Source organism: Rhineura floridana, chromosome 6 (genome assembly GCF_030035675.1).
Source record: "Rhineura floridana isolate rRhiFlo1 chromosome 6, rRhiFlo1.hap2, whole genome shotgun sequence".
Classification (NCBI taxonomy): domain Eukaryota; kingdom Metazoa; phylum Chordata; class Lepidosauria; order Squamata; family Rhineuridae; genus Rhineura; species Rhineura floridana.
In genome coordinates, this window is record NC_084485.1 from 138,822,334 (window position 1) to 138,847,560 (window position 25,227).

At 39.2% G+C, this 25,227-nt stretch overlaps 1 protein-coding gene across 2 annotated transcripts in view; it reads left to right on the forward strand.

The window, feature by feature from the left end:
- Window positions 1–25,227, forward strand: part of DENND1B (DENN domain containing 1B) — a 333,504-nt gene that overhangs the window by 123,347 nt on the left and 184,930 nt on the right. For both annotated transcript variants that reach the window (XM_061633956.1, XM_061633957.1), the window contains exon 5: window positions 13,361–13,474. In XM_061633956.1, coding sequence (XP_061489940.1) covers window positions 13,361–13,474 — 114 coding nt within the window. The remainder of the gene's footprint in view (window positions 1–13,360; window positions 13,475–25,227) is intronic.

Below are 25,227 nucleotides of genomic sequence, written 5' to 3' on the forward strand. Positions count from 1 at the left end.
ATTAACAAAGAACTGAACCCCAGGTTTGACGCAGGTTTGAAAACTAATAAGAGGAAAATTGTAAATATAAGCCATGGTTAAGGCTGGTAAAGAAGTAAACTTTGGGGATAGTTAAAGGTTATTAAGGGAAGGGCTGGGAAAACTTGAGTGTGAGAAGAGAGGTGAAGGGCCCCCCAGTTCTGTGGTCCTCTTCTTATATGTGAAACATGGTTAAGTGTCTGGAAGTTGCATCTGTTCTAGCCCATTTCTATATCATCTCTGACAGAAGTTGATTGAAAATATCAAACTATGCTTTAAAATTAGGTGATGTGAATCAAGGAATAGAAACTAGAATGTGCAGAACATAAGAAGAGCGTGTTGGATCAGGCTATTGGCCCATCTAGTCCAGTATCCTCACTGTTCTCACAGTGATCAACCAGTTGCCTTTGGAAAACCCGCAAGCAGGATTTGTGTGCAAAGAATAATGTCCCTTCCTATGATTTCTAGCAACTGATATTTGGAAGCATACTGCCTCTGCCTATGGAGGCAGGGCAATAGCCATCCTGGGTAGTAGCCACTGATTGCCTTTTCATCCATGAATTTGTCTAATCCTCTTTTAAATCCATCCCAAAAAGTAGAACTGAATGAGAATAACACAAAAACAGATCATTACAATTTCTTACCTTTTGGGGTGAAAACAGTAGTCTTGTGGCATCTTAAATGCCTAACTGATTTAGTGTGGCATCAGCTTTCATGGAGCAGAGCCCACTTCATTAGTTGACCTATACTAAGGATGGCATCATGCATCTAATGAAGTGGACTCTATCATAAGAGCTTATGCCACAAAATAAACCACTTAGTATGTGAGGTGCTACAAGACTCTAGCCCAGTTCCAAAGTAATGTGAAACCAGGGTTTCCTGTTTTGACATAGCTTCAGAGAGCCTCAGGCTCACATGCTTCCTTTTCTCTCTCTTCCTCTTTCATACTTTTGTGGAAGAGATCAGAAGCTCTCACTTCTGATTTAAAACAAACCAAAGATCCCCACGTTGTCCATATTTGAAGAACTGAGTAACAGTGGTCGTTGAGAACAAGCCAGGAACAAACTGTGGTTTCAGATTCTGGCTTGTTGTAAAAGGATGGTTTAAATAAATCACATTAAAAATAATATAATATTTGTCTGCATGCCATTGAATCTAAAACTAGTAGTGGAGGTAAAGCAAAAGAAAATTGGGGACAGTGAAAGCACATTAGGCTCTCTTGCTGCCATCCAGTGGTTAGGATTTCATTAAATATCAGCATGATTATTTGAACTGATAAATTAAGGAAGCAAAGAGCAACCCTATATTAATGGAATTGTATGAGAATAAATGCATAGCACCATTTTAAGAGTAATGCAGCATGTGTTTTAGCATAGGTACAGGCAATATCTCTGTTAGTATGTGACATGCTAATTATTTCCATTAAAACACATTTTCTTTTGTACATTGAAAATTCATTTTATGCTACAAAACATCTGCATTATTTTCTATTACAAGCCAAGAGGAACTGAATATTCTAAATTGTGCGTTATGCATATATGGCAAATTATTAAAACCATTTGCAGTATCTCAACTGGTAATTTACCCCCAAACCTATTTAAACTGAGTGGAAATTTTCACTGAATAGTAGAAGATGAATTAACTCCAATATGGAATAGAATTTCAACTTGTAGTATAGAGCATTATGTTTTCTCAAATGTTATATGAAGGTGGTCAAAGATGTGAAGAAATCTTATTTTCTAGGAATGCATAAATGAAATGATTTGAAGTATCCTATATCACTGAGCGCATGTATTGTATTTTATTTTATGAAGAGTTAGTTAGATGGAGTAACATTATAGGATTCAGTTATCATGGCATTCAGAGACAGAAGAGGCTGTGCAAAGGCTGTAGTACAGCGTGATCCATACCTAGGGCCCACTGAGATGAGCAAGTTTGGAATAGGGGGATCTTGGGCTATCCCGGCTGAGCCAGAGCTATGCCGATGTAGCTCCCCCATCCTGGTTCAGCCAGTGATGCAGCGGTGTAAATTTCCCAATCTGGCTGAGCAAGAGCTATGCTGGCTCAGGTGGGGCTTAGCCAGTGGAACCTACGCTGCAGTAAATCCCCTCAAAGGGATGTCCTTGGAGTGTGGCAAGGAAGGGAACAGGCAAGGAGACCCTTAAACCCAAACTCTTTCAGCTGAGTCACATGACCTGGCAACTCAATGGAACACTGACAAAAAGGGTGGTGTCATTCAAAGTCCAAGGCTTGTTTTCCTTCTGCCAGGCTTGGTCCAGTTCAGCCAGCAGTATCCCTGCTCCTGAATGGAACTTGGAGCTTAGGGGCTCTTCTAATAAATGATGGTCCAAATTATGAGTCTTTGGTATAAAGCTTTTTAAGGTCTCTGTGTTGCTTTTTATTAACTTACAACTAGGGATGGGGGAGAAATTCAGTTACGTTCACATTAAAGTTGAATGTATAAAATTTACACTTTCAAAAACAATATGAGAACCAAAACATAGCCATCCTTCAAAATTTACATTTATCTGAATTTTGCGATGCAGTTCTCTTTTCAATGTTTACAAAAATTCATATATTAGAGGGAAGAGTGCATAAATGAATATATTAGTGAAAATAACATGCAAAATGCATTTTATTAGGATAAATTGCTTGCAAAAATGCATACATTACTCAAAACTGTATGCAAAAATATGCTGATTAGCATAAATTTGCACTAAAGTCCTGAAGAAATTTTTAAAAAAATTGCAGAACTTTGAGAAATGTGGAGAACTGAATTTAAGACTGGAAAAAAGAGAAACTAGGAGAACCCAAATGGACAGATCCTTCTGTCCCTACTTACAGTGCATTTTATTTGCACGCTGCTTAGTTCAAGTTTGTAAATGTTCTTTTGCTGGGAGCACTTTAAAATTGCTAGAGATATTGGAAGATGACTTGATTAGCTTCTTTTGTTTTACAAATCAAAGCACATGCATAACTCATATGTTAATAATATAGTCTTGTCCTAATGCAACAAACGTGCCTTTTTTTGTGAGGAAAGTTCTGTGAAGTAAAATTCCATCATCAGTAAAAAATAAATCAAGAGCAGGGTAAGTACAGATATTCTCAACTGTTCATCAACATTTCCATTGATCATTTAAATTGAGCTTCTGGACCACAAGTAGCCCACAGACTACAGTTTAAGAACCTCTGATATGATGTATATATTACAGTGAATATTATGAGACATATGTGAATGCCTATAATCTGAGATTATTTTGTGAATTTCTTTGAAGCCTGTTTTGTGATTAAGCAATATACAATGTAATAAATAATAACACTAATAATATTTTCCTAGATCAACATCAGCGAATGCTTACAAACATTTAGGTGACTGTCACAATTCACGAACTTTCAGGCATTCACTCTAACACATGGGTCTGTTTTTTTAAACAATTAGTCTTGATTTCCAATCTACAAATCCTTTTAGTCTCACAGTGCATTTTAGATAATTCAGTATTAATTTTATGGTATATGCTGATTTGGCATACTTCTGTTTAGGAAGTGGATCATGAACATTTAGTTTAGCATCCAAATAATCTGGAATAGGTTATTCATGCTGGTGAAAAAAATCCATTGATACTAAGGTTGCCAGGTCTCTGGTTTTCACCTAGAGATTCCAGTTTTGTGCTGTCACTGTTGGGAGTGCGCGCGCAAGGGAAGAGTCTGTCTCAACTGTGTCTGTTGAATTTCCTGCTGCATTCGCCTCCTGGTGCAAGGTAAAGGCAGAGCCCTTGTCATCGTCTCACCTTCCCCCTCAGAGGGAGGATGGCTGCCTGCAAGTGACACGGGTGCAGGGAAAGGGGAAGTGTCAGGCTGGGAAACAACAGACTGGTCAGATTGACTCTCTACAGGTATCTGGAGCTGCTGGGCTTGAACTGTCAAAATCCAGAGCTGGGGCACCTTCTGAGTCCAGCTCCCCACTCGGCCCTTCACCGACTTGACCATCCCACTCTAAGTCCTTCTCCTCTGCTTTGTTCTCATCAGTCCACCCCCCTCCAGCAGGCCTCACGACTGCCCTACTCAATACATTGGGACTTGCTTCTGAGTAAACATGCATAGGATTGCACTATAAATACCTTTACAGGTTGTGTAAATAACAAATATCTTTGACAGTCACGCTTATATAAATATTTCTGCATATTTATGAAGATACTTTATTGTGTCTCAGTAAGTATCTGATGTTGCACTATAGTTGTACATTAGTATTTCCTCTACATTTTAAGTGTGTCCTTCTTCCTTAGGGTTATCATCATTCCTCTCTGTTGTTTTCACCCTGAGGGGCAGATTAAGCTGAGGGATGATGAGTAGCTCATGTTCATCCAGTAAACTTTGTAGCTAATTTCCATTTTAAAAAATTAATTAAAGTGATTTATATATAGGCAAAGCTTATTAAGTAATGCAGATCTACAAAATACATTTAAAGCACATCCAACTTGTATTTAAAGTATCTTGGGAAGTGTAGTTTTTCCCTTACAGTTATAGTTCCCACCACTCTTAAAGTATAGTTCCCACGATTCTGTGGTTGGATTCATATGCGTCAAATGTGCTTTGAATGTACTTTAGATGCATGGTATGGATCTTATGTAAGTATGCTGTGCATTCATGAGTTGAATTGAATTGAAAAGAACAATTTTTAAACAGGGGAAGAGCTGTAGCTTAGTGGTAGGGCACATGCTTTGCATGTAAAGGTGCAAAATCCAATCTCTGGAAAAGATTTTGCCTGGAATCCTGGAAAGCCATTGCTAGTCCATGTCATCAGTACTGAGCTAGATGATACCAAATAGCCTAAGTCAGTATAAGGTAGATTCCTTTGTTCCTAAAAGAGGAATGAGACCCAAGGGCCACAAGGACCTTGAAATTTATGTATATATTTTATTCACAGCATTTATATACCGCTTTATTGTAAAAAAAACACAAAGCGTTTTACAGAAGGAATTAAAACAATAAAATTATTAGCAAAAACAGTTAAAGACAGGTATTTAAAAACATTCAAAATAATAGAAGCAACAATGAGTTAAAAATAGATAAAAAACATAGTAGCTTCTACATACCTGCGTAGGCTTGCCTAAACAAAAATTTGGAGCCTGATGCATGAAAGGTAGCTCCAGAAGTCATAGCTAAAAGTATTCCCAATTCAAGGATGAAGGCTCATTCCCAGTGAATGTTTGAAGTGTCAAGAAAATGAGAACAATTGGACTTCCCAGGAGGATCCCTCCGCCTGTGCAGCCTCTGAGACGGCTCCCGTCTTGGATGAAACTTTTTCAGTTTTAAATCCAGTCAGAAGGGTCTTTTTTGACTGGGGATAATTTCTTCCGGATAAGGAAGAAACGTGAGATTTCCCACACAGCTTTGTTGTGATTGTGGGAGACTGGAACTCGTCAGAATTGTCTGTGAAAGAAGGTCTTCCAGCAGCTTGGACGGAGCGAGAATTTCCAGCTAGCTCAGCTGAAAAAGTGACCCTTTTTTTTTCTTTAAAGAAAAACGGCCTAACAGGCAAATATTCTCCTGTCTATACTTATTACTTTCTTATCTACACAGCTAAAGAGATTTGTCAAGGAATCAGCAATTAAAAAAACCTGGGTGAGCCAAAACTTTCCTTTTCTTTTACTCACGGAACTAAGGGGGAAGAAAATAAAAATAGCCTATCTTTTTTTATTGCAAAAAGCTGACATGGAAAATAGCATTATAAAGATTACAACGGATGAGGGTTTTCTTTTTGATTTATAAGACTTTTGTGTAATATATGTCTGGGACTATTTTTTCTGATCTACTTTTTTTTTTGAAGAATCTGCTCATTTTTTCTGCTACTAGTTATTTGGACGCTGTGAACTAAAGCTGTTTTTGCACTTCTGGGCATATAAGAGATAAGGGCTGTCTAGAGTGTGACGCCAGTTGGTTTGAAAGATTAACTCCTTTGTAACTGGATAAAGAAATAAACTGCTCTTTGCTTGGGACATTGAAAATTGAAGGAGTTTTGTTCCTTTGGCTTTAAGAATGACAATTAAGAAGATTATGGATGTACAAGAAGGGACTTTATTTTTAGACATGTTTCAGAAAATAATGAATGGGATTAAGTCAATAAAACAAGAACTGAGAAATAATAGTCAAGCGTTGAGAATTGAATTTGACGAAATGAGACAGGAGCTGAAAGAAACTCAGGATTCTATGAGAAAGGAGAATAAAGATGGATCTGGAAAACCAAAAAAAGATGAAAGAGAAATTAAAGGCAAGGTTCAAACTATGGAGATTGGATTAAATATGGATATGGAAAAAGATTTGGATTTCCTGGCTGTGATGGATCCTGGAGACAAATATTACGGTTTGGAACTCAGCGCTGTCCCTGAAGGAATTGAAGAGATTGGAGATAAAGATATTATCGGTTCAAAAAAATTCCTGGACTGGAAGGATTTGATGGAACTTGAAATGGAGAAAGCTAACAGAATTAATCCCTGTTTTGTGTCAATGGAAAAATCTTCAAGAGATGTGCTAGTGTATCATATAAAAAAGAGGAACAGAGATGCGGCTTTGCAACAATACTTCAGTGATACGTTCGGAACTGATGGCAAGAAAATATCTGTGAGAAAGGAAATTCCTATCAGACTCTTATTATATGACTATGACAGCAAGATTATTGGGCGCGTAAAGATGGAAGATGGAAGATGGAACCAATACAGATAATGGAAGAAGAGCGATTTGAAATTACTGGACTTAGTAGACTTGATGAGTTGGATTAATTGACATGTTTATCTAGAAAAAAAATTGATGGACATATATCTCAAGGAGTGGAAACTTCTCTTTGACTTTTTGTGGAAGAATAAAATGATATGATGTTAATGAGATTTGTAACCAATTAAGATAACCGCTGGAGGAAGGTGATTTTATAATCTATCAAGATACAGGCTTGTTATATATTATAGACTTATAGCTGAACTACGACAAATCGGAAGTCAATTTTTTATTTTTATTTTTTTTATATATTTTTTTCTTTTTATTGTATTAGTTATGGATTTGTGTTTTTTCTTTTTGTATTGTTTTGGTTTTGAAAATTTGAATAAAAATTAATTGAAAAAAAGAAAAGAAAATGAGAACAATTGTATGGAACTCTACTTGTTCTGTTTGCTCTTAATAATATTGCTTATGGTGGCATGCCTTTATTGTCAAGAACGCCCAATTACTAAATGGCTCAGAGGCAAAGAATTCTGGGGAAAGACATCTTGTCTGAGATAGGGCCTCTGAGAGGCATGACTTTGCAGTTTCCACAGCTGAAGCTAGTTAATTAGGCCCAAGCAAGAACATCCGCTTATCAGCGGAGACTGGCACATCAAGGCCACAGGCCTGGGAAGATTGGGGAGTATCTGACTGTTACGCACGAAAACCCCAGAAGCATTTCATCATCTGAAAGTCCCCTGATTGGCTAATTAATTCCTGGCTGTTGCTGGGGATTTTTCCATAAAAATAGGATTTAGCCTTAGGTCTTTGTTCCCCAATGTCCCTCAGGGGTTGCGGATGTTACCTGAGTGGGGTTCCATCTTATCTGCTATCTAGGCTATACATCTCTGGGGAGATGTGGAACCATGAAGCCATTTTGCTGTTTAACTCTTTGTAAGTATGGAATAGGCTAGACAGTTTTGTTATTTTTGTCTGTGACTGTAACTCTCTGTATTTTACCTGGCCCTCAGGGGTGTGGGTTTTAAGAACCAATTTGTTGCTATTTTTGTGCACTTAACATTTTATTTAAAAAAGGTAGTTCTTATTTACCAGTGTGTGTTCAGGAGTAGTGTGGCCCTGAACCCAGAACTTGGCCAATTGACCACAGACTACTGTATAATTGGATATTTTGCCTAAGGCTCAAAGACGAGTGCACCTTTGCCTCTTGTCTGTTGGAATCCTTGGCAGGCCTATTTCTGGCACTGTGGGTTTCTTCTTTGCCCAGAGTGAGATACCAGGTTAAGGGGTGGTGGGAATCTACCTACCTTACAGGGTTGTTGTTGGTTTACTCAGCCCTAATAAGGGGAAGCATGAGATTGTGCCTTGCCAAGATCAATTGTCCTGTGTTTGGGAATTGAGTCCTGGGATTGAACTGGGTGGTTCACGACATTTATGAATTAATCTATGGAGAAAAATAGTTACCACCGTTAATGAACATTGGTAAGATAACTGACACCTCGCTCATACTGTATACAGATATTTAAGGCATGCAAAATGTATTTTTCTTTCAGCAGGAATATAAAAATGGAACACAGACTAAAGGTTATCAGTGTTACCACATTCCATAGTCTCACTGTACTTCTCTCATGCCAGTATAATAGCATTAAAATATTGTAATAATAGCAGAATTGCCTTTTGTGGATCACATGAAATACCTATCTAGTCAAGCTTTCTGCCCTCCAACAGTAGCAGAAATCTCTTGGAAACTACAAGCTGTCACTATTGCTTTTCATTAGAATCTAATATTGAGGGATAGGCTCCCTTTTATGGCTAATAACTATTCATGGACCTTCTATCCAGAAGCTTATAAATATTTAAAAACTTTGTTTAAAAGTGTAAGCTTCTAGTTAGTGAGATTCACAATTTAATTATGCATAGTAAGTATTTTATTTCATGTATCCCAGATCCATTGCCAGATAGTTTCCTTGGATGTTCCTGTGTTCAAGTATACCACTATTTTGTGTTTGTATGGAAATACACACACACACACACTAGTTTCTCCTTGCAATTCGTAGTTTTATAAACTTCTATCTTCCTCATTTACAAAGATTACCTGTGTTTTATTGTTTTACTGTGCAACTTTAATTCTTATTGTAAAACTAGCAGGTATGACAATATGCTAAATATAAGATAATAATTTCCAGAGGGATAGTCATGTTAGTCTACAACAAAGCATCATAATCGTGTGGCACCTTAAAGATTAAAAAATGTATAACGGCATAAACTTTCATGGACCAGAGTCCACTCCCTTACATATATGATACATAGCATGTTAGAGCAACACATAACTTTTGTGTAAAATCATTTTCTCATCTGAATGATTCCACATTCCTAAACTGTCACAATGACTCATAAATCTATAGGAAAATGCATTATTCTTTCAAGGGCAAACAACTTTCATTTGATATTGATAATGTGAATTTTCATACCTAAAGACAGGTAATTCTTAGTTCTCAAAGAAAGCTTTAAATTATACCTTGATAATGAGTGTAGTAGATCCTCCGTGGTGCAGAGTGGTAAGCGGCGGTAACGCAGCCGAAAGCTCTGCTCACGGCCGGAGTTCGATTCCAACGGAAGGAGGAAGTCGAGTCTCAGGTAAAAGGGGTCGAGGTCCATTCAGCCTTCCATCCATCCGTGGTCAGTAAAATGAGTACCCGGCATATGCTGGGGGGTAAAGAAAGGCCGGGGAAGGAACTGGCAATCCCACCCCATATATACGGTCTGCCTAGTAAACGTTGCAAGACGTCACCCTAAGAGTCGGAAATGACTCGCACTACAAGTGCAGGGACACCTTTACCTTTAATGAGTGTAGTAGTATAAATATTCCCTATCTATTTCATTCACTGATGAACATTCCCCTGTTAATATGTATTTAAAAACTTTATTCAGATAATATAGAGGCTTTGGAAGGATTTATGGATGTTCATACATTATGTTTATTAAGATTGAATAAAAACATGCATTGCATATAACAAAGAAACAAGGGGGAAAGTATGTGCTAAAATATATATGTGTTGTTTTATTTGCCTTTGGCTCATTGATTCAAGATAGGGAGTCAATTTAGATGAACAATTTTGAGTTTACAGTGCTATAATATAAATAACCTTATTTAATCTTTTAAATTTGTGCCCCAGTTTGAGGACTGATAGGAAATGTAACAGCTTTTATCTGTTGAGAAGATTTCTTTTTTTAAAAAAGTAGTTTCCTTTATTAATTCATGATCTTCAGAGTGACCTGCCTCTTGTTTTTCACAGTTGTGTTTTCATCTTGGGTGTATGGAGTCTGGAATTCTTAGTCATCCTACAAGGACATAAAGCCTGACTCTTTGTCAGGGTTGGGAACCCTTTTCCGGTCTGTGGGCTACCTTCCCTCATGTTTAACCTTCTGAGGACAGCATGTCAGTGTTGGGTGGGGCCAAAGCCACATGCGCTGCCATTCACACTCATCCATCCGCACCCCATTCACACACATCTGTACACAAGCATGCACCCCATTCATCCCCCAAACTCTTAATTACAGCACTGGCATTGCCCTTTTAAGAAACTCTTTGTCCATTTTGCTTTTTTCTCCATATCCCCTGTCTTTCTTTCTTCCTGTTCATCTCCTCTCTGGCTGATCTCTCTGTGTTTCAACGCTCTAGACACCTCTATCTTACCCCCTCCCCTCAGCCAGCAAAAACATGAATAAGAGGAAGAGAGAGGGGCATTCCTGAGAGGTATGAGAGGGCCCACAATGTCCAGCCTTTAGAATAATGCTGCAGGCAGGCTTAAAGTCTGCCTTGCTTGTAAGTAGCACCATGGGCTTGGAGGCAGGGCTGGGTCCTCAGAGGACACGTTGCAGGTTGAATCAGAAGGTTCTGTGGACCTGATTGAGCCATGCCCATGTGTAAATAGAAATATTTTTAGATTCATCATCCATCACTAAGCAATACTATTAGGAGTTAACACCATGAGTAGCATAGTTTGTTCTTAATAAAGCTATGTTAGCTGGAAATCACATCATTTTCTTTCATATGCAAACATCTCTGGGTTCCCCATCCAACCTTTCAAGAAAAATATATACTACATTTGCCTCTCTATATATTGTTTAGTTCACAGGTTTCACCTCTAACGAATGACAATGTTTAAACCACTACCCTTTTTGAGAGTACAGTTCTGAGAGCTTCCTCACACAAGAGGCTAGAGAGACTTAAAGTACTCACCTGCCCCTCATATTTCCTTGAATTCCTGGGGAGCAGAAGCCCCATCCAATGCATACCTGCCCTTGGCAGAAGCAGCTCCTCAGCAGCAGGAAAGAATAATAATTGAACCAAGCTCTTCATTCCTTTTATTATTTCTGGTGTGGTTAATCTTTCCTAACGTAGCAGATATAACAAAGGGAAGAGCCCAGTCAGCTACATTTGCTTTATTCAGGTAAGAATGTGCTCCTGCTAAGGGAGAGCAGTGATGTGGGGTGGAAATTTTTCCAGTGCTTTATTTTCATGTGGGAAAAAATCCATTTCATAAGTTCATTAATAACAATGAATGCAAGCCAAATGCAAATAAATAGTAGGGGTGTTTGCTAGTTTCAAAGTTTTTAGCTTTGTTTACTACACATTGTAAATTAGATTACCCTCTAGGGCAGCCTTTCCCAACCAGTGTGCCTCCAGATGTTGTTGGACCACAACTCCCATCAGCCTCAGCCAGCATTGCCAATGGTCAGGAAAGATGGGAATTGTGGTCCAACAACATCTGGAGGCACACTGGTTGGGAAAGGCTGCTTTAGGGCATCATACAGTTTTCTGATACAAACTGAAAAATTTGCAACACAAATTAGCCCAATTTGTGTAGGATTTTTTTCTGTAAAACGGTATCACAGGGTATGTAATCACTGGTGGGGTGGTGATGGTCTTCTTCCCCAGGTAGTCAAATAATTGTGAAGGGCAGGTGAGTGCTTCAGACCTCTCCAGCTTTGCCTGATCATAGTGACAGATCTCTCCAGCCTTCTCTAACCATAAGGACAACTGGCTGCCATCTAACCACTAATTGATAGTGAAGTGTGGAAATAACAGCAATGGCTCTGTGGTTGCTTCCAATAATATTAATAATACAGTTAAGACCGGTATTCAGTTATATTACAGTTCAAACTCAGCAGGTCACACTCTGCTTTTTAAGAGTGTCACTCTTAAAGATCTTTGCAAGTGGTTCCATCTGGTCCTTTAATTATACACTTATGAAGTATAGAGAGTGGTGCTTTGTAAATGTGGTGTCGTGGTGAGAATGTCAAACTCTGCCTGGGAAGCCCCAGTTTCAGATTTCTAATCGGCCATGAAACTTGCTGGCCTTGGACTGGTTATTTTCTCTCATCCTAGCCTAGTGCACAGGGTTGTTCTGAGGATAAAGGGGTGGGGGTGGGAAGACCATGCATATCACTTTGAGTTAACTGGTGGAATGGTAGGATATGAATGTAATCGGCACTGTTTAGCAGCTGGAGTCTGACCTAGTATAAGGCTGACTTTCTAGATGTAAGGCTATAAAGCAGTTGCATTTTACTTTTTATTTTAACAGTAATAAATAATGATAAAAACAGAATTTAGGTGGAGTTAGATTTCGAATTTCTAATTCTTTTCAGTATATGGATCTTAGCTTAAGGAGAAGGCTGTCAGTCATGGGCAGCCAAGAACTCAGTGTGCTAGTGGGATGAGACCAGAATTTCCAAGGCACTGCACTGTCAGAAATTGCAAGAGGCCCAGATAGGTTGATAGAAACAGATAGAAAGAGAGTGAGGAGTGCAGGTACTTTAAAGACACTTGAAGAGCCAAATGGATGATGCCAGACTGAGAGAACATTTGTAGGGGGAACTGATTTGCTGCCTGTGTTGGTAGAGCCATGCTAGAACCTGGGAGTACAATAGAATTATTTCAGTCTGATTCTGCAGCCTTGAGTAGCTCTCCACAAGAGACACCAGAAACTGATCAAGTGGCAACTGATTCTGATCCTGGATACTCCTGATGTGAGCAATATAATTTGGAAAACGACTGTTTTGGTAATATCTGAGTAATTCTTGATGAATATTGAAATGTAGTCAATTATCTGTTCTGGTTGCAAGTAAAGTTTGAATCTTTCAAATGGAATTAATAAAATCAAAGTTAGACATGTTCATTAATTTCAGTGGGTCTACTCTGAGTCAAACTAACATTGAACACCACCATGAAAAATTATTTCTGTCACTCAGTCTTTAATGTGGCAAGCCCTAGTTCTTTTGTCATAGTGCTGTGAATGCAAAAGGCCCCAAGTTCAGCCCCTCTTGTGTCCAGGTGAGACTGAGAAAAACATCTGTCTGAAACCCTGGAGAGCTCTTGTCATTCAGTGTAGATGCCATGAAGACCAAACAATTCTCTTTAGTAGTTTACAGCTCCAGGATGAATCAAGTTGTTAGGCTTTGTCCCCCATGACTATTTATAAACATTTATCTTGCTTGATTTGATTAGATCTGTGAAAAATGTATTCTTTTTCACAATTTATAAAATGATGCCATAAGCCCTTTTCCTTAAAAAATGATTTTTGAGCTTATCTTTTGGGGAAAAATCCTTATATATTTTGTTTATTTCTAGGGTGACCCAGGTTGGACAGCACTTTACCTTTGTGCTTACTGACATTGAAAGCAAACAACGATTTGGATTTTGCCGGTTAACATCCGCAGGCAAAGTCTGTCTATGCATTCTAAGGTAAGTAGTTACATATAACAAATTTGTATTTTCCTTATCCTGTTCAACCTCTCTTTCTTAGATAACTATTAATTATTAACTGAAAGTTGTTGATTCCCTACTTACTTGAAAAACCTTTACTTGTACAAGTCTGGTGCCATCAGAATAGCAATTTTTGACAGTTATAAAAAGTTTTATTTATTTATTTTCTGTTAAGGGAAGATGCTTTAATGAGGTGTTTTGAAAATGATCCATAGTTTGCCTGGCTTGGCAGGTTATGCAAGTATTTCTATAACTTTTTGTTTAAAAAAGGAGAAAAATTGACACAGGAGTTGCCAGTGAAATTGTCTTATGATAGTGAAGTGAGATTCTACTGCTAATTAGTAGGATTTCTTCTCCTTCTTACCGACCCAAAAGAAAGAAAAAAGTTGCATCATAAAAAAAATGTTAATGTACTGCCTTCAAGTTGATTCCGTCTTATGGTGACTCTATAAATAGGGTTTTCATGAGGCTGAGAGGCAGTGACTGGCCCAAGGCCACCCAGTGAGCTTCATGGCTAACCTTAGTCATAAGGCTGTTTGTGGCATACCCTTCCTTTGAACATTTCTTGAATCAAGTGAGGAGGCATTTATTTCTGTTACAGCACTTTTGTGACGTTGCTGGAATCAATGCAGAGGGACAACATATAATAAGGTTTTCACAAAACTTTTTCAGAATTGGGCATTGCGATTATTCTTAATAGATCTGACCCGGTCCTTCACTTAGAGTTGGCACAGAAGTCCTGCCTCTGTCATCCCTGGGTTTCACGACAGGAGCAGCCCAACCAAATGCAGCCTATGTGTGTAAAATCCTATGTACCAGCTCTATGCCTATAAGGCCAAATTTAACCTTTCAAGTATCATCTGAACTGACCTTTTGTGATTGTCTTTTGTGGATGGATTCTTGTCTTGTGCCCTTCTTTGCCCAGTTCACGCCATGTTCCTTGTTGTCGAGCCTCCGCTTTCTCTCGATGAGCAGGGAGGGGGAAGGCATGAATTGCAGGCGCCTCCACGGCCAGAAGGCACGGAAGGTCCAGCTGTTGTTGTGTCTTTTCCAGACTTGGAGGAAAGGAGTGTGTTAGATGCTCCGCCAATTCCCACGGGTGAACCCTCCCCCTTTCAGGATAGTGCTCAGCCTCCAAACGCCCTCTCGGAGCCGTTAGGGGAGGATTCCGAAAGAGCAGTAACTCCTCCTTTGCCAAGCTGTGAAAGAGCCGTAACTCCCCCTTTGTCCACCCGTAACTTAGAGATGTCTGAGGCTTCCCCGCCTTCTACTTCCCTGTCTGTTGATAAGGACCCTGTTTTGTCAGACGAGCCCTTGGAAGTTCGCCCCCCTTCACCTTGCTCTCGACGGCGGGAAAAGTGTTCTGGTCAGAGGGCAGGTGTACGAAGGAGTGAGAGATTGCGCTCCAAAACTTCCCCTATATAAGTCTGCTGAGTTGGGAGGGGGGTGTTGCGTCAACTCTCTTTTACGTTGCAGAGCAGGTCTAAAGTGTTGTTAGGGAATTATAGTGAGTTATTGTAGGAACTCTATGAAGCGCACTGCTTTTGATGTATCCATTACTCTAATAAAACAAGATTTACTTGCACCAACGTCTCAGCCTCTTGGTTCCGACTCTGGACGGGACACTTGTTAACATAATTCCAAACTACTATTGCATGAGTGCAGACCTGTGGTAATGTTTAGTCCACTAAGGAGCTTTTTGTACTTGTACAGCAAAGGCATTGGTGGTATTTATTGTGGGGTATTTTGATGTCTTTTCTTAATGGGCTGGTGCAGATGTAATACTGGCTCCAAATGAAATACTACAACTGCATTGTCTAGTACTGGATGAATGCCGAACATGTCTATAGCCAGAAGTGATACTGTGGTCCGGTGCAGATATAATGATTCCTGTTTCCTGCAGTTAAGAGATTTGAAACCAGCACTGAGTGTGTACTCTCCCATCTCCCATTTCCTCCTGTCTTAGGAACATATTCACCCCTTATGCTAAACAAGATCAGATTCTAACGAGGATTTGAACACAACATTAAAATCACATTTTCAAATCTTTATTAAATGAGAATCTCTGTTTATGTGCTGACATTTTTTTCTGTGTAAAAGCAAGAGGATGGAACTTATCCCTAAGAGATAAGTTCTTCTTGGGGATGTTTCTTTTCTGACCAGTTTTCCTTTCATGGCCAAGGCATGTATGTTACTATGTATTCTAGGCAATATGCTGAGACAGCCAGCCCTGTAAATATTTTTTCTGACATAGGTAACTGAATCCCCTCGCCCTGATGAACATTACATGTGTTCTCTTCTTGCAGACTGGGCCAGCCTTTCCTCCACTCCCTCAATTCCCACTTCTCTAAGTCCTTAGGACTGAAATGTGATTCTTTTCACATACTATCTGCTATTTATATATGGAAAAGCTGCTGTTCCTTGCATGTGATATGTGAGCACTGATAGTTGAGGACCAGCATAGATTTTCAAATGTATCAGTGAGATAGCATTGTTCTTTTTTGTTTTCTTTTAAACTAGAGATGGGGAAGCCATGGCTTTCTAGATGTTGGTGGACTACATCATTGCTGACCATAGTCTATGCTGAGTGGGACTGATGGGTATTGGAGCCCAACAACATCTGGAGGGCCACATGTTTCCCCATGCCCATTTTAAATGGTCTTTTATAAATCCCCTCTATGTTTATGCAATATCAACGTTTTTTGATTTGGGGTGGTTTAATCCCCCTCTTTTTTGGCTAAGGGCTGCATTAACCCATGGTCAACCCTCCAGGAAGTACATGTCAAAGTGTGAGTGACCATATTGTACGCATGGATGTAGCCTTTTTTTAATAAAAAGACACATTTAGCTGGGGTGAGGGTCACAAAAACCTTTTGGCATCACAGAATCACATTTGGGAACCTGTGAGAGTAGTCATTTTTTCTAAAAAGGATGACTTTTGGGGTGCTTGGGGGCCACAAAATTCCCTTGGCATCACAGTGGAGTGTCTTTGGGAACAGTGAGTAAATTAAAAAAAACACTTTTTTAAAAGTGACACATTTTGGGAGGGTCTTGGGACCCCCAGCAAAACCTCATGGGTGAACTAGGTACACCCCTGATTTAATTGGACCTGTTTGGTTAATTTTTACCTCAGATGGCTGGAACAGGTTCAGAGGAGGGCAACAAGGATGATCAGGGGACTGGAAACAAAGTCCTATGAGGAGAGACTGAAAGAACTGGGCATGTTTAGCCTGGAGAAGAGAAGACTGAGGGGAGATATGATAGCACTCTTCAAGTACATGAAAGGTTGTCACATAGAGGAGGGCTGGGATCTCTTCTCAGTCATCCCAGATTGCAGGGCACGGAATAATGGGCTCAAGTTGCAGGAAGCCATATTTCGACTGGACATCAGGAAAAACTTCCTAACTGTTAGAGCCATACGACAATGGAACCAATTGCCTAGAGCAGTAGTGGGCTCTCCGACACTAGAGGCATTCAAGCAGGGCTGTGGAGGTGGTACGGCAAACCTTCAACTCTGACTCCTCTATTTTTCTACTGTCCGACTCCAACTCCGACTCCACCCAAAATTGCTTCCAACTCCACAGCCCTGATAACGGCTGTAAATGTCTTTTTAAATTGGAAGCTCTCATAGGAGCATTTTTATCGCTGCCTGAATATGCGCTGATCTTGGCATCACAGCATTTGTCTTCATCTGGGTCCTGTGTCATACACTGACACACAAATGTTTTCCATCTTGAGTTATGGTGAAATGTTCAACTACAGCTGACTTCATGGGAAGCTTCTTTGACATTTTGAATTTATATTTTTAAAAATTTGTCAATCAAAATTTATTTTGAAGTCGGAGTCGGTACATTTCTACCGACTCCGACTCCACCCAAAATTGCTTCCGACTCCGACTCCATGACTCCAACTCCACAGCCCTGCATTCAAGAGGCAGCTGGACACCCTTCTGTCAGGAATGCTTTCATTTGGATTCCTGCATTGAGCAGGGGGTTGGACTTGATGGCCTTATAGGCCCCTTCCAACTCTACTATTCTATGACTGCTTTCACATTACAAGGTTTTAGGAAGACAAAATAGGGGCTTACCCAGCAGTCACTGGAAAGACCTGCTGTCCTACCCTAACATATTTGTTTCCACATAACCCCTGCTAGGGGACTTGTGCCTAGAGGGAATGAGAACAAGAGCTCATCTACATGAGAGCATTTCTTCATAGCAAATACACTGCATTTATCTTCATTATAGATTTGCAGTCTGCAGTTTCTGCTCAATGTTAGCTGCCAGTCAGTTTTTCCCATTGACGCAAGTAGGCATTCTTCTGGGAAAGATTAGTTTTGCTGTTTCCTTGTGGCCCCATCCTCTAATTATACATTTCCGTTCCTTCTGGTTGCTAGGTGACTGAACATGCTCTGTCTGTTCTACGAGCTGCAGTAGGTTCCTTTAAAAAAAATGAAAGTGCAGATCTGTGTTTTCCTTGCCTATGGTTGGTAGGATACAGCTGAAATACAAATCTTTGTTTGACCTGTGTTACACTTTTGCACACAAGTTAGGGGAAAAAGAAAATAAAGGCACCGTTTGAAGCAACATAGAAAAAGCCAGCAGAATGAGGAGAGCAGGAGTTGCTTGTCAGTCCACAGGAAACAAAATGAAAGAAGGGAGAAGGAGATAGTGGGCGTGGAGAGGGGAACAATTGACACACCCACCTAAAAGCATTGGAGCAAAGTGTCTGCAACCACTAGTTTAATGGAGTGGAGATTTGTTTTCTCCACTTTTTGTATTATCAACAGATTGGGTTAGTATGGATTTACAGGGGAAAACTGTGTGATAGCTTCCGTTTGCCGGTAGCATCATGTGAACCATGCAAATTTAAAGGAGATGTGAGTAGCACCAAATACACAGTAAACCACTGTGTAGATGAGCTCCAAGAAAGAAAGAGATACTAACTAACCTACTAAAATCGAGTGTGTCAAGACAGGCATCATCTTGGGCCAAGGTGAGTTTGATAACCATAGGATAAAACTTAGTTGCAGCTTGTGGTTTGTCTGGACAGAGTTAAACCACAAACCTGAGTTTGGATGACATTCTAAGTCAAACCATGGCTTTACTGAGTGCAACAGCAGAATGACTGGGAGGAGCAAAGCAGCCACATTCTCCTCTCCAGGAGCCTACACTTTTGCACGTTTGTACTAAGCCATAGTTTGGATTAGTGTTATGTGTGAACTGGGCCAGGGAGCTGATTGTCTGTATTGGGTCAGTGTGTCATTTGTAGCTCGACACTGAGAGAAGATGTCTAGAATGTCCACAATAAATATGTAAAACAACCAAGTACTTACAAAAAAAGTGGGAACGCCCTTAGTGGGCCAGATGTTGCCATTGAACAGAAATTGTATACTGAAGCAGTAGAGTGTTTTTTTTTTAATGCACATGGAACTGTAGGAAGTGATTCATTTGCTAGTGTGGTTCAACCATACTAGAATTAGGAGAACACTTAATGGTAAACAGAAGTGCTATAAACAACAGAACACCACAGGCCAAGGTGATTAAAAATGTTATTACAACTGTGGATTTTCACAGGGAATGTTACCTTGTCATCAGTTTGCTCTAAAATAGATATTAAAACATAAACAGCATGACGATAATAAACTACTTAATTAAAAGCCAAATGAAAGAAACATTTTGCCTCTTTAAAGGAGAGCCTGGTTGCCTGTAAAAGCAGCTGAAAACAAATGTTCAAGCAACCTGCCTTGCATATGAACAGCAGAGGGAATGGAAAAACTGCTTGGAGACTTGAGCTAGCAATGGTCATACTAGAGCGAGCAGTGGCAAAGGAAGATGGCAGGCCAACCAGTGACAGTGAGAAGAGAGGAATAGGTGTGGGAAGATTTCCAAAGATAAACTATGAAGTAGAGGGCCAAGCACCCTGGGGAAGTATTGTCAGTTCAACTACTCAGAAATGTGTGTAAGTCAGATTTCTTAGGGAGCAGCAGAACTTACATGGTGATCATGATTGTATGGGGAAATGCCTTTTAATGGTTTACTGGGGTTGTTGTCCATTCTCTAGGCTATAGTCACCTTCTGTAGTTTTAGAAGGGTTGCTTAAAGAAGGCTATTAGTAATTCTTTATATTTTTATCTACCGTATATTCCGGCGTATAAGGCGACTGGGCGTATAAGATGACCCCCAACTTTTCCAGTTAAAATATAGAGTTTGGGATATACTCGCCGTATAAGACTAACCCTGCTTATGACATGCAGGTACTTAGCAGGAAAACTGTCACTTATAAACGTATAAATATTAATATTTGGATTGTCCAGTTGTTTTGTTTTTGTGCCTAGGAATTACCACCAAAAACTGGGGAAAGATGTGAGAAATCTTTTTTTAAAAAGCAACATTAAATGCCTAGACTCTAGTTTCCAACACTATGGAGTATTTATTGATTGATTAAGAGAATTTATATCCTGCCCTTTTGCTGTTAAAAACAGAGCTCAGCACAGCTTACAAATATAGTAAAAACAATAAAAATACACAATCAGAGAAAAACAAGCCAAAATGTTAGGAAAAGGAGTCTTTCACACCACATGCTCAGTTCTAAATACTGTTGCAGCAAGTTTTACAAGTTCCTCCAATATTCCACTGGTGCAGGCACTCAGACATTCAAAGTACTGTATGTTTCTTAGGTTTTATAAAAGCAGAGCTTTGCTTAACTCAAAATTTCTTCTCCCTTTGATAACCACATCTACACAGGTTCCACCTCCATACTCAAAATGAAACTGAGCCTGGAAGTGTACAACAACCCCACACATACCTTGCTAATTCGATTATCAATGCCAGGATGTCTGTCTTATCGACTACTCTCCTGCTCCCCCCCCCCACACACACACCGGGCATCATGAAAGACCCAGTCCTGGGCTCAGAAAGAAAATAAATATCTGGTCCTCTTCAAAGTATTGATAAGCCTCTTGTTTTAATTGAAATAATAATTATAAATTCTTGTTCTTATCACTAATGGGAGTTAATTATCTTGCATATGCTGCTGTTGCTTCTATGGCTGTAACGGAGTGAGGTTAAAGATAAGTGAAATGCAAATAGGAAAAAAAATACAGAAGGCAGTAACACTTTCCTAAATGTAATACCATACCAACCACAACAAGATTCCTATAAGGCAAAAAAGTAAGCATCTCACAACCAGTCAGTATTCCTAACCAAAAATATGATAAATGAAGAAATATTTGTATAAGCATAACTATCAAATATATTTATTATTTACACAAACTGTAAAGATATTTATAGTGCAATCCTAAATTTATTTATTCAGAAGCAAGTCCCAGCGTATTCAATGGGGCTTACTCAAACAGGGACAGAAATGCAACCTCAAGTGATAAGCAACTTCATTCACACAACCCAAAATTCCGAATCATGCCACTTTACACTGTTTTGCAACTGTTTATACTTGTTTTTATGGTTATTGGATTTTAAATGGCTTTATTTCTTGTTGTGAGCTGCCTTGGTTTCCAACCCAACCTCACAGGGGTGTTGGAAAGACTCCATACACACACGCACACACGGCAGATGTATAAATACATACAGCCCATATAATAGTTTATTGTCAAACCAATTGGTCATTGCAGAAAAATCAGTATTAGTTTTTTAAAAATCAGTATTAGTTTCCTACAGAATAAAAACTGCAATACCTAAGTAAGCCCTGCCTACTTGCTTTAAAATAGGACTGGGGGGGGCAGAAAGAGAACACAAACACAATTCTTTTTTACATTCACTCCAAAGTCCCATTGATTTTCAGCACATTCATAATCATGTCTACTCAAAAGTAATTCCTACTGAATTCAATAGGATTTACTCTGGACATATGGGATTAGCACTGTTTTTACCCCCAAAAGCAACTATTGGGAAGGTTTTCAAAACACTGCCCAGGATCTGACTCCTACACACAAGAGGGGGAAAAACTGAAATGTATATACTTACCCAATTTATGAGATTTTCAGATAAACAGGGGGTGAAACCACCATTTTGTTTTCTAGATGCTGCCTCAGGTCAATGAAACTGAAACACAATCCCTGATTGGCTGCAACCCTGAACGGGCGGGGTTAAAGCTACGAAGTGCTATACAGTAGTTTAAAAAAAGATTTAACCGGGGGGGGTGCCTGACGTTTTTATATATATCTCGAGAACCGCACCACCTAGAAACTTAATTTTTTTTTAAATGAAAGCTGAGAATCCGGGCCACCTAAGGGGTTAGCCGGGCGCCGGGTGGCATGCTTAGAATCCGGGTAAAACCCAGCTATCCGGGCAATATGGCAACCCTAATAAGACGACACCCGGCGTATAAGACCCCCGACTTTGGAGAAGATTTTCCAGGGTTAAAAGTCGTCTTATACACCGGAATATACGGTAAATCAAATGAACTAATTTCATGACCTAGTAAGTTATTTCAATTTTATCCTGTCTAGATGAACTCATTAGTTATTACTACTAGGGATGGGGGAGAATATCCACTAAATTGAACTTGGTACTGGATTCTGAAGGTTCATTATCCTTTCGGACTGGCACCGATTTCTTGCGGTGGGTCGCAGCTGTAATCGGCATGGATTTTGCGGCCATGATTGCAGTCAGCAAGATTTTTTTAAAAATTCCCCCCTATTTTATGTAATTATCTTCATTATCAAAGCTGCTGCATTCGTAACTGCAGGTATGATAACGATCCCCATTCGTCCAGTATATATTATGAAAAAAATTGTATTATTATCGCAATATAATGTAAAAAATATTGGCTGTCTGCTCTAGGGTATATATGTCATCAATGTTAATTGTCAAATCATCCTGCAGTTTCATGTTTTTCAAACGACATCTCAGAGCATTCTGAATCTCTATCCTCTTGCACGGGAAATATTACAATGAGGAGACTGACCCATGCTACCCACCCTGCCCCTCCCTGCTTTAATTGCTGCTGTCCTGAGCTAACTATGGTCTCTCTCTCTCTCTCTCTCTCTGCTAAATGTGTGTGTGTGTGTGTGTGTGTGTGTGTGTGTGTGTGTGTGTGTGTGTGTGAACAAAAATACAAGATGGTACTAGTGGTGGTAGTGAAGCTGCTGCAGTACTGCTGACAAACTAATTTCAGAATAGTGAATAGCAAAAGGGAGGGGAATAATTAAGCAGCACATCAGTTAGCCTGAAGCAAGAGACAAACTCAGAGGCGGTTATCTGCCTCATTGATATGTAAATAGGAAAAAAAATGTGGAACACTGTGATCATTCATCTAAGCTACCTAAAAATTACACAATTTTTCCCATCACCAAAAAACCATGCCAAACACTGTGATCATTCACGTAAGCTACCTAAAAATTAGGCAATTTTCCCCTGTTGCCAAAAGCCCACATTGAACACTGTCATTATTTACATAAACATTTACATTAATAATTATGATTTTTTTTGCCACCAAAAAGACACACAACATGGATCAAATCACCCAAAAAATACACACAGCAGATCATATCGGCAAGTACCAGAGCAAGTGGGAACAAAAAAAGGGCAGATTGAGATACAAGCAAATCAGAACTATGCAGCGAATCCCATCCCTAATTACTACAGCTATTGTTTCATAGAGGTGGCAGTTTTATAGAGGCACCACAGAAGGGCCGCTGAGAGGCGGTACAGGTATACTACTGTACCAAGCCCTGGGCCAACAAGGAACCAAGAATCTGAGCTTTCTTTTCTTTTCTTTTTTTTGGGGGGGAGGGGTAAAATTTCTGGCACTTTTAGCAGAAAAGTTATGAAGCAAAATATGCAGGCACTCTTCTAACTGATTGCTTTGACAAATAATGTGCCACCCTGGAGGAAGAGTGGGGTATAAATGGAATAAATAAAATAAAATAATGAGCCTGCTTCAACCTTTTCAGTGTCTTTCTCCAATAAGCAAAGTCAGAGCTGTGATAGAGAGATTTAGCACCATACAAATCCAAGGGAAGATCCTCTCTGTTTGGAGAAGGGACTTTCTGGGTCATTCCAAAGCCATTTGTTGATGGTCTTTGTTGCATATATCATGCTAATTTCCCCTCCTAGATTCAGATTAGGGAAAGGACTGTCTGGTTCATTTTGAGGGGACTGCATAGTTTTGGAGCTTTTTAAAAAAACCTTTGTTTTATCTTTCCTGGTAGAAAAGTGATTGTTGTCCAGAGAAAATAATTGAGAAATACATGTGTTCGTGCTCTTTCAAACTACTTTTACGCATAATGATAATTAATCACATGAGAATATAAACATTAACAATATATTGCAGATGCAAATCCAAATAAAACCTGTAATTACTATATTCATATTGCAGATGGTGGGTATTGTGGTTGATAAAGCATGGGTTACAACCACTCTGCAAAGTAGCCTAGTGTTGCCATATTAATATTGCTGGAGCAGGGACTGAACAAGAGAGTGCATGACAACCCTGTAGTGTAGTCCAGTGTTGTTATCTAGTGTCTTGGTGTGTTGGCTTGGGTTTTTTGTTTTTTTCCTACCGGAAATGCAGTTGAGGTGAAGCTCAACATGGGAGGAAGAGGTAGTTAAATTCTTGTTCACACATGGAAAAAATATGAGGATTGTTGGGGGTGTTTTTGCTGCTGGTATAAATACTTAAATGTCAAAGGCTGAAATCTTTTTTTCCTCAAAAACATGAAAAGAGTGGCTGATTGACCTCAGCTGATAACATTGATGTTTTTCTTATGAGGTATAAAAAATAACCCCAACAAATGCACTCTGACAAAACATGAGCAATTGAAACTTAATTGCTGTAAATCTTAAATCTCTTTTGCACCCCCACCCCACCTGAAATGCTGTCTGTTCTTCAACTGAGTTTAGCATTGCCAGCCTAAAGTCAATTGATGAAATACCTACAATAACATAACTGGTTTAAAACTCATGATACTTGAGTTCTCTGCATAGTATAGAATTGCTTTAGGAGGAACAGGAAGTCTTGTGCCTTTAGCAGCTGTGTGGCAGGCAGAAATTCAACTGGTTTAGCCTTTTATATAAATAGAATTATTGGGAAAGCTTAACCTGTTGACATTCCGTTTGTCATACTTATTACTTGTGTGCCACTCCTAGTTTATTTTTGGGCTCTGCTTACCTGCAAAAATTTACATATGACACAAAGTATATGTAAATATGTCCCCCAGGGTTGATAAAAATCAGTGATTTTTTTTAAAAGGATTTTTTAACATTTAAATTGGATTTTTTTTTTTTAATCAGATTTCAAATTTTTCCTAAAACAATTAGTAAAAAAGCAGCCTGGGTCAAATATATGATCATGAATACTGATTATACAATTTCTAATTATATTATAAGCATATGTTAACAGCACTTTATGGAGATGAGAGAAAACCTGATCAGTCCTATTCTGCCGGTGGTATACATGAAGTACACACACACACACACACGGCCTTGCCTCTCTAAGTGTGAAGACAGAGAAGGTAAATGAATACAGAATTTGGGGAGATGGAGTAGATCTGAACAAGGAGACCACTAAAAAGCAGTAGCCTCTTCTGCTGGTGTAGAGAAAAGTTTTTCTTTCTTTGGATTAATTCATTCTAAATTGAGAAATAAGTTGGAAACAGAAACAGCAGGAAAGCTTGTATTCCCTTTCCAGACAATAAACAAGGAAGGCAAAGGTGAAGAAGACTGAGTTAACCATACCATCCAATGTTTTAAGTTTCTCATGTTGACTTGGTTGAA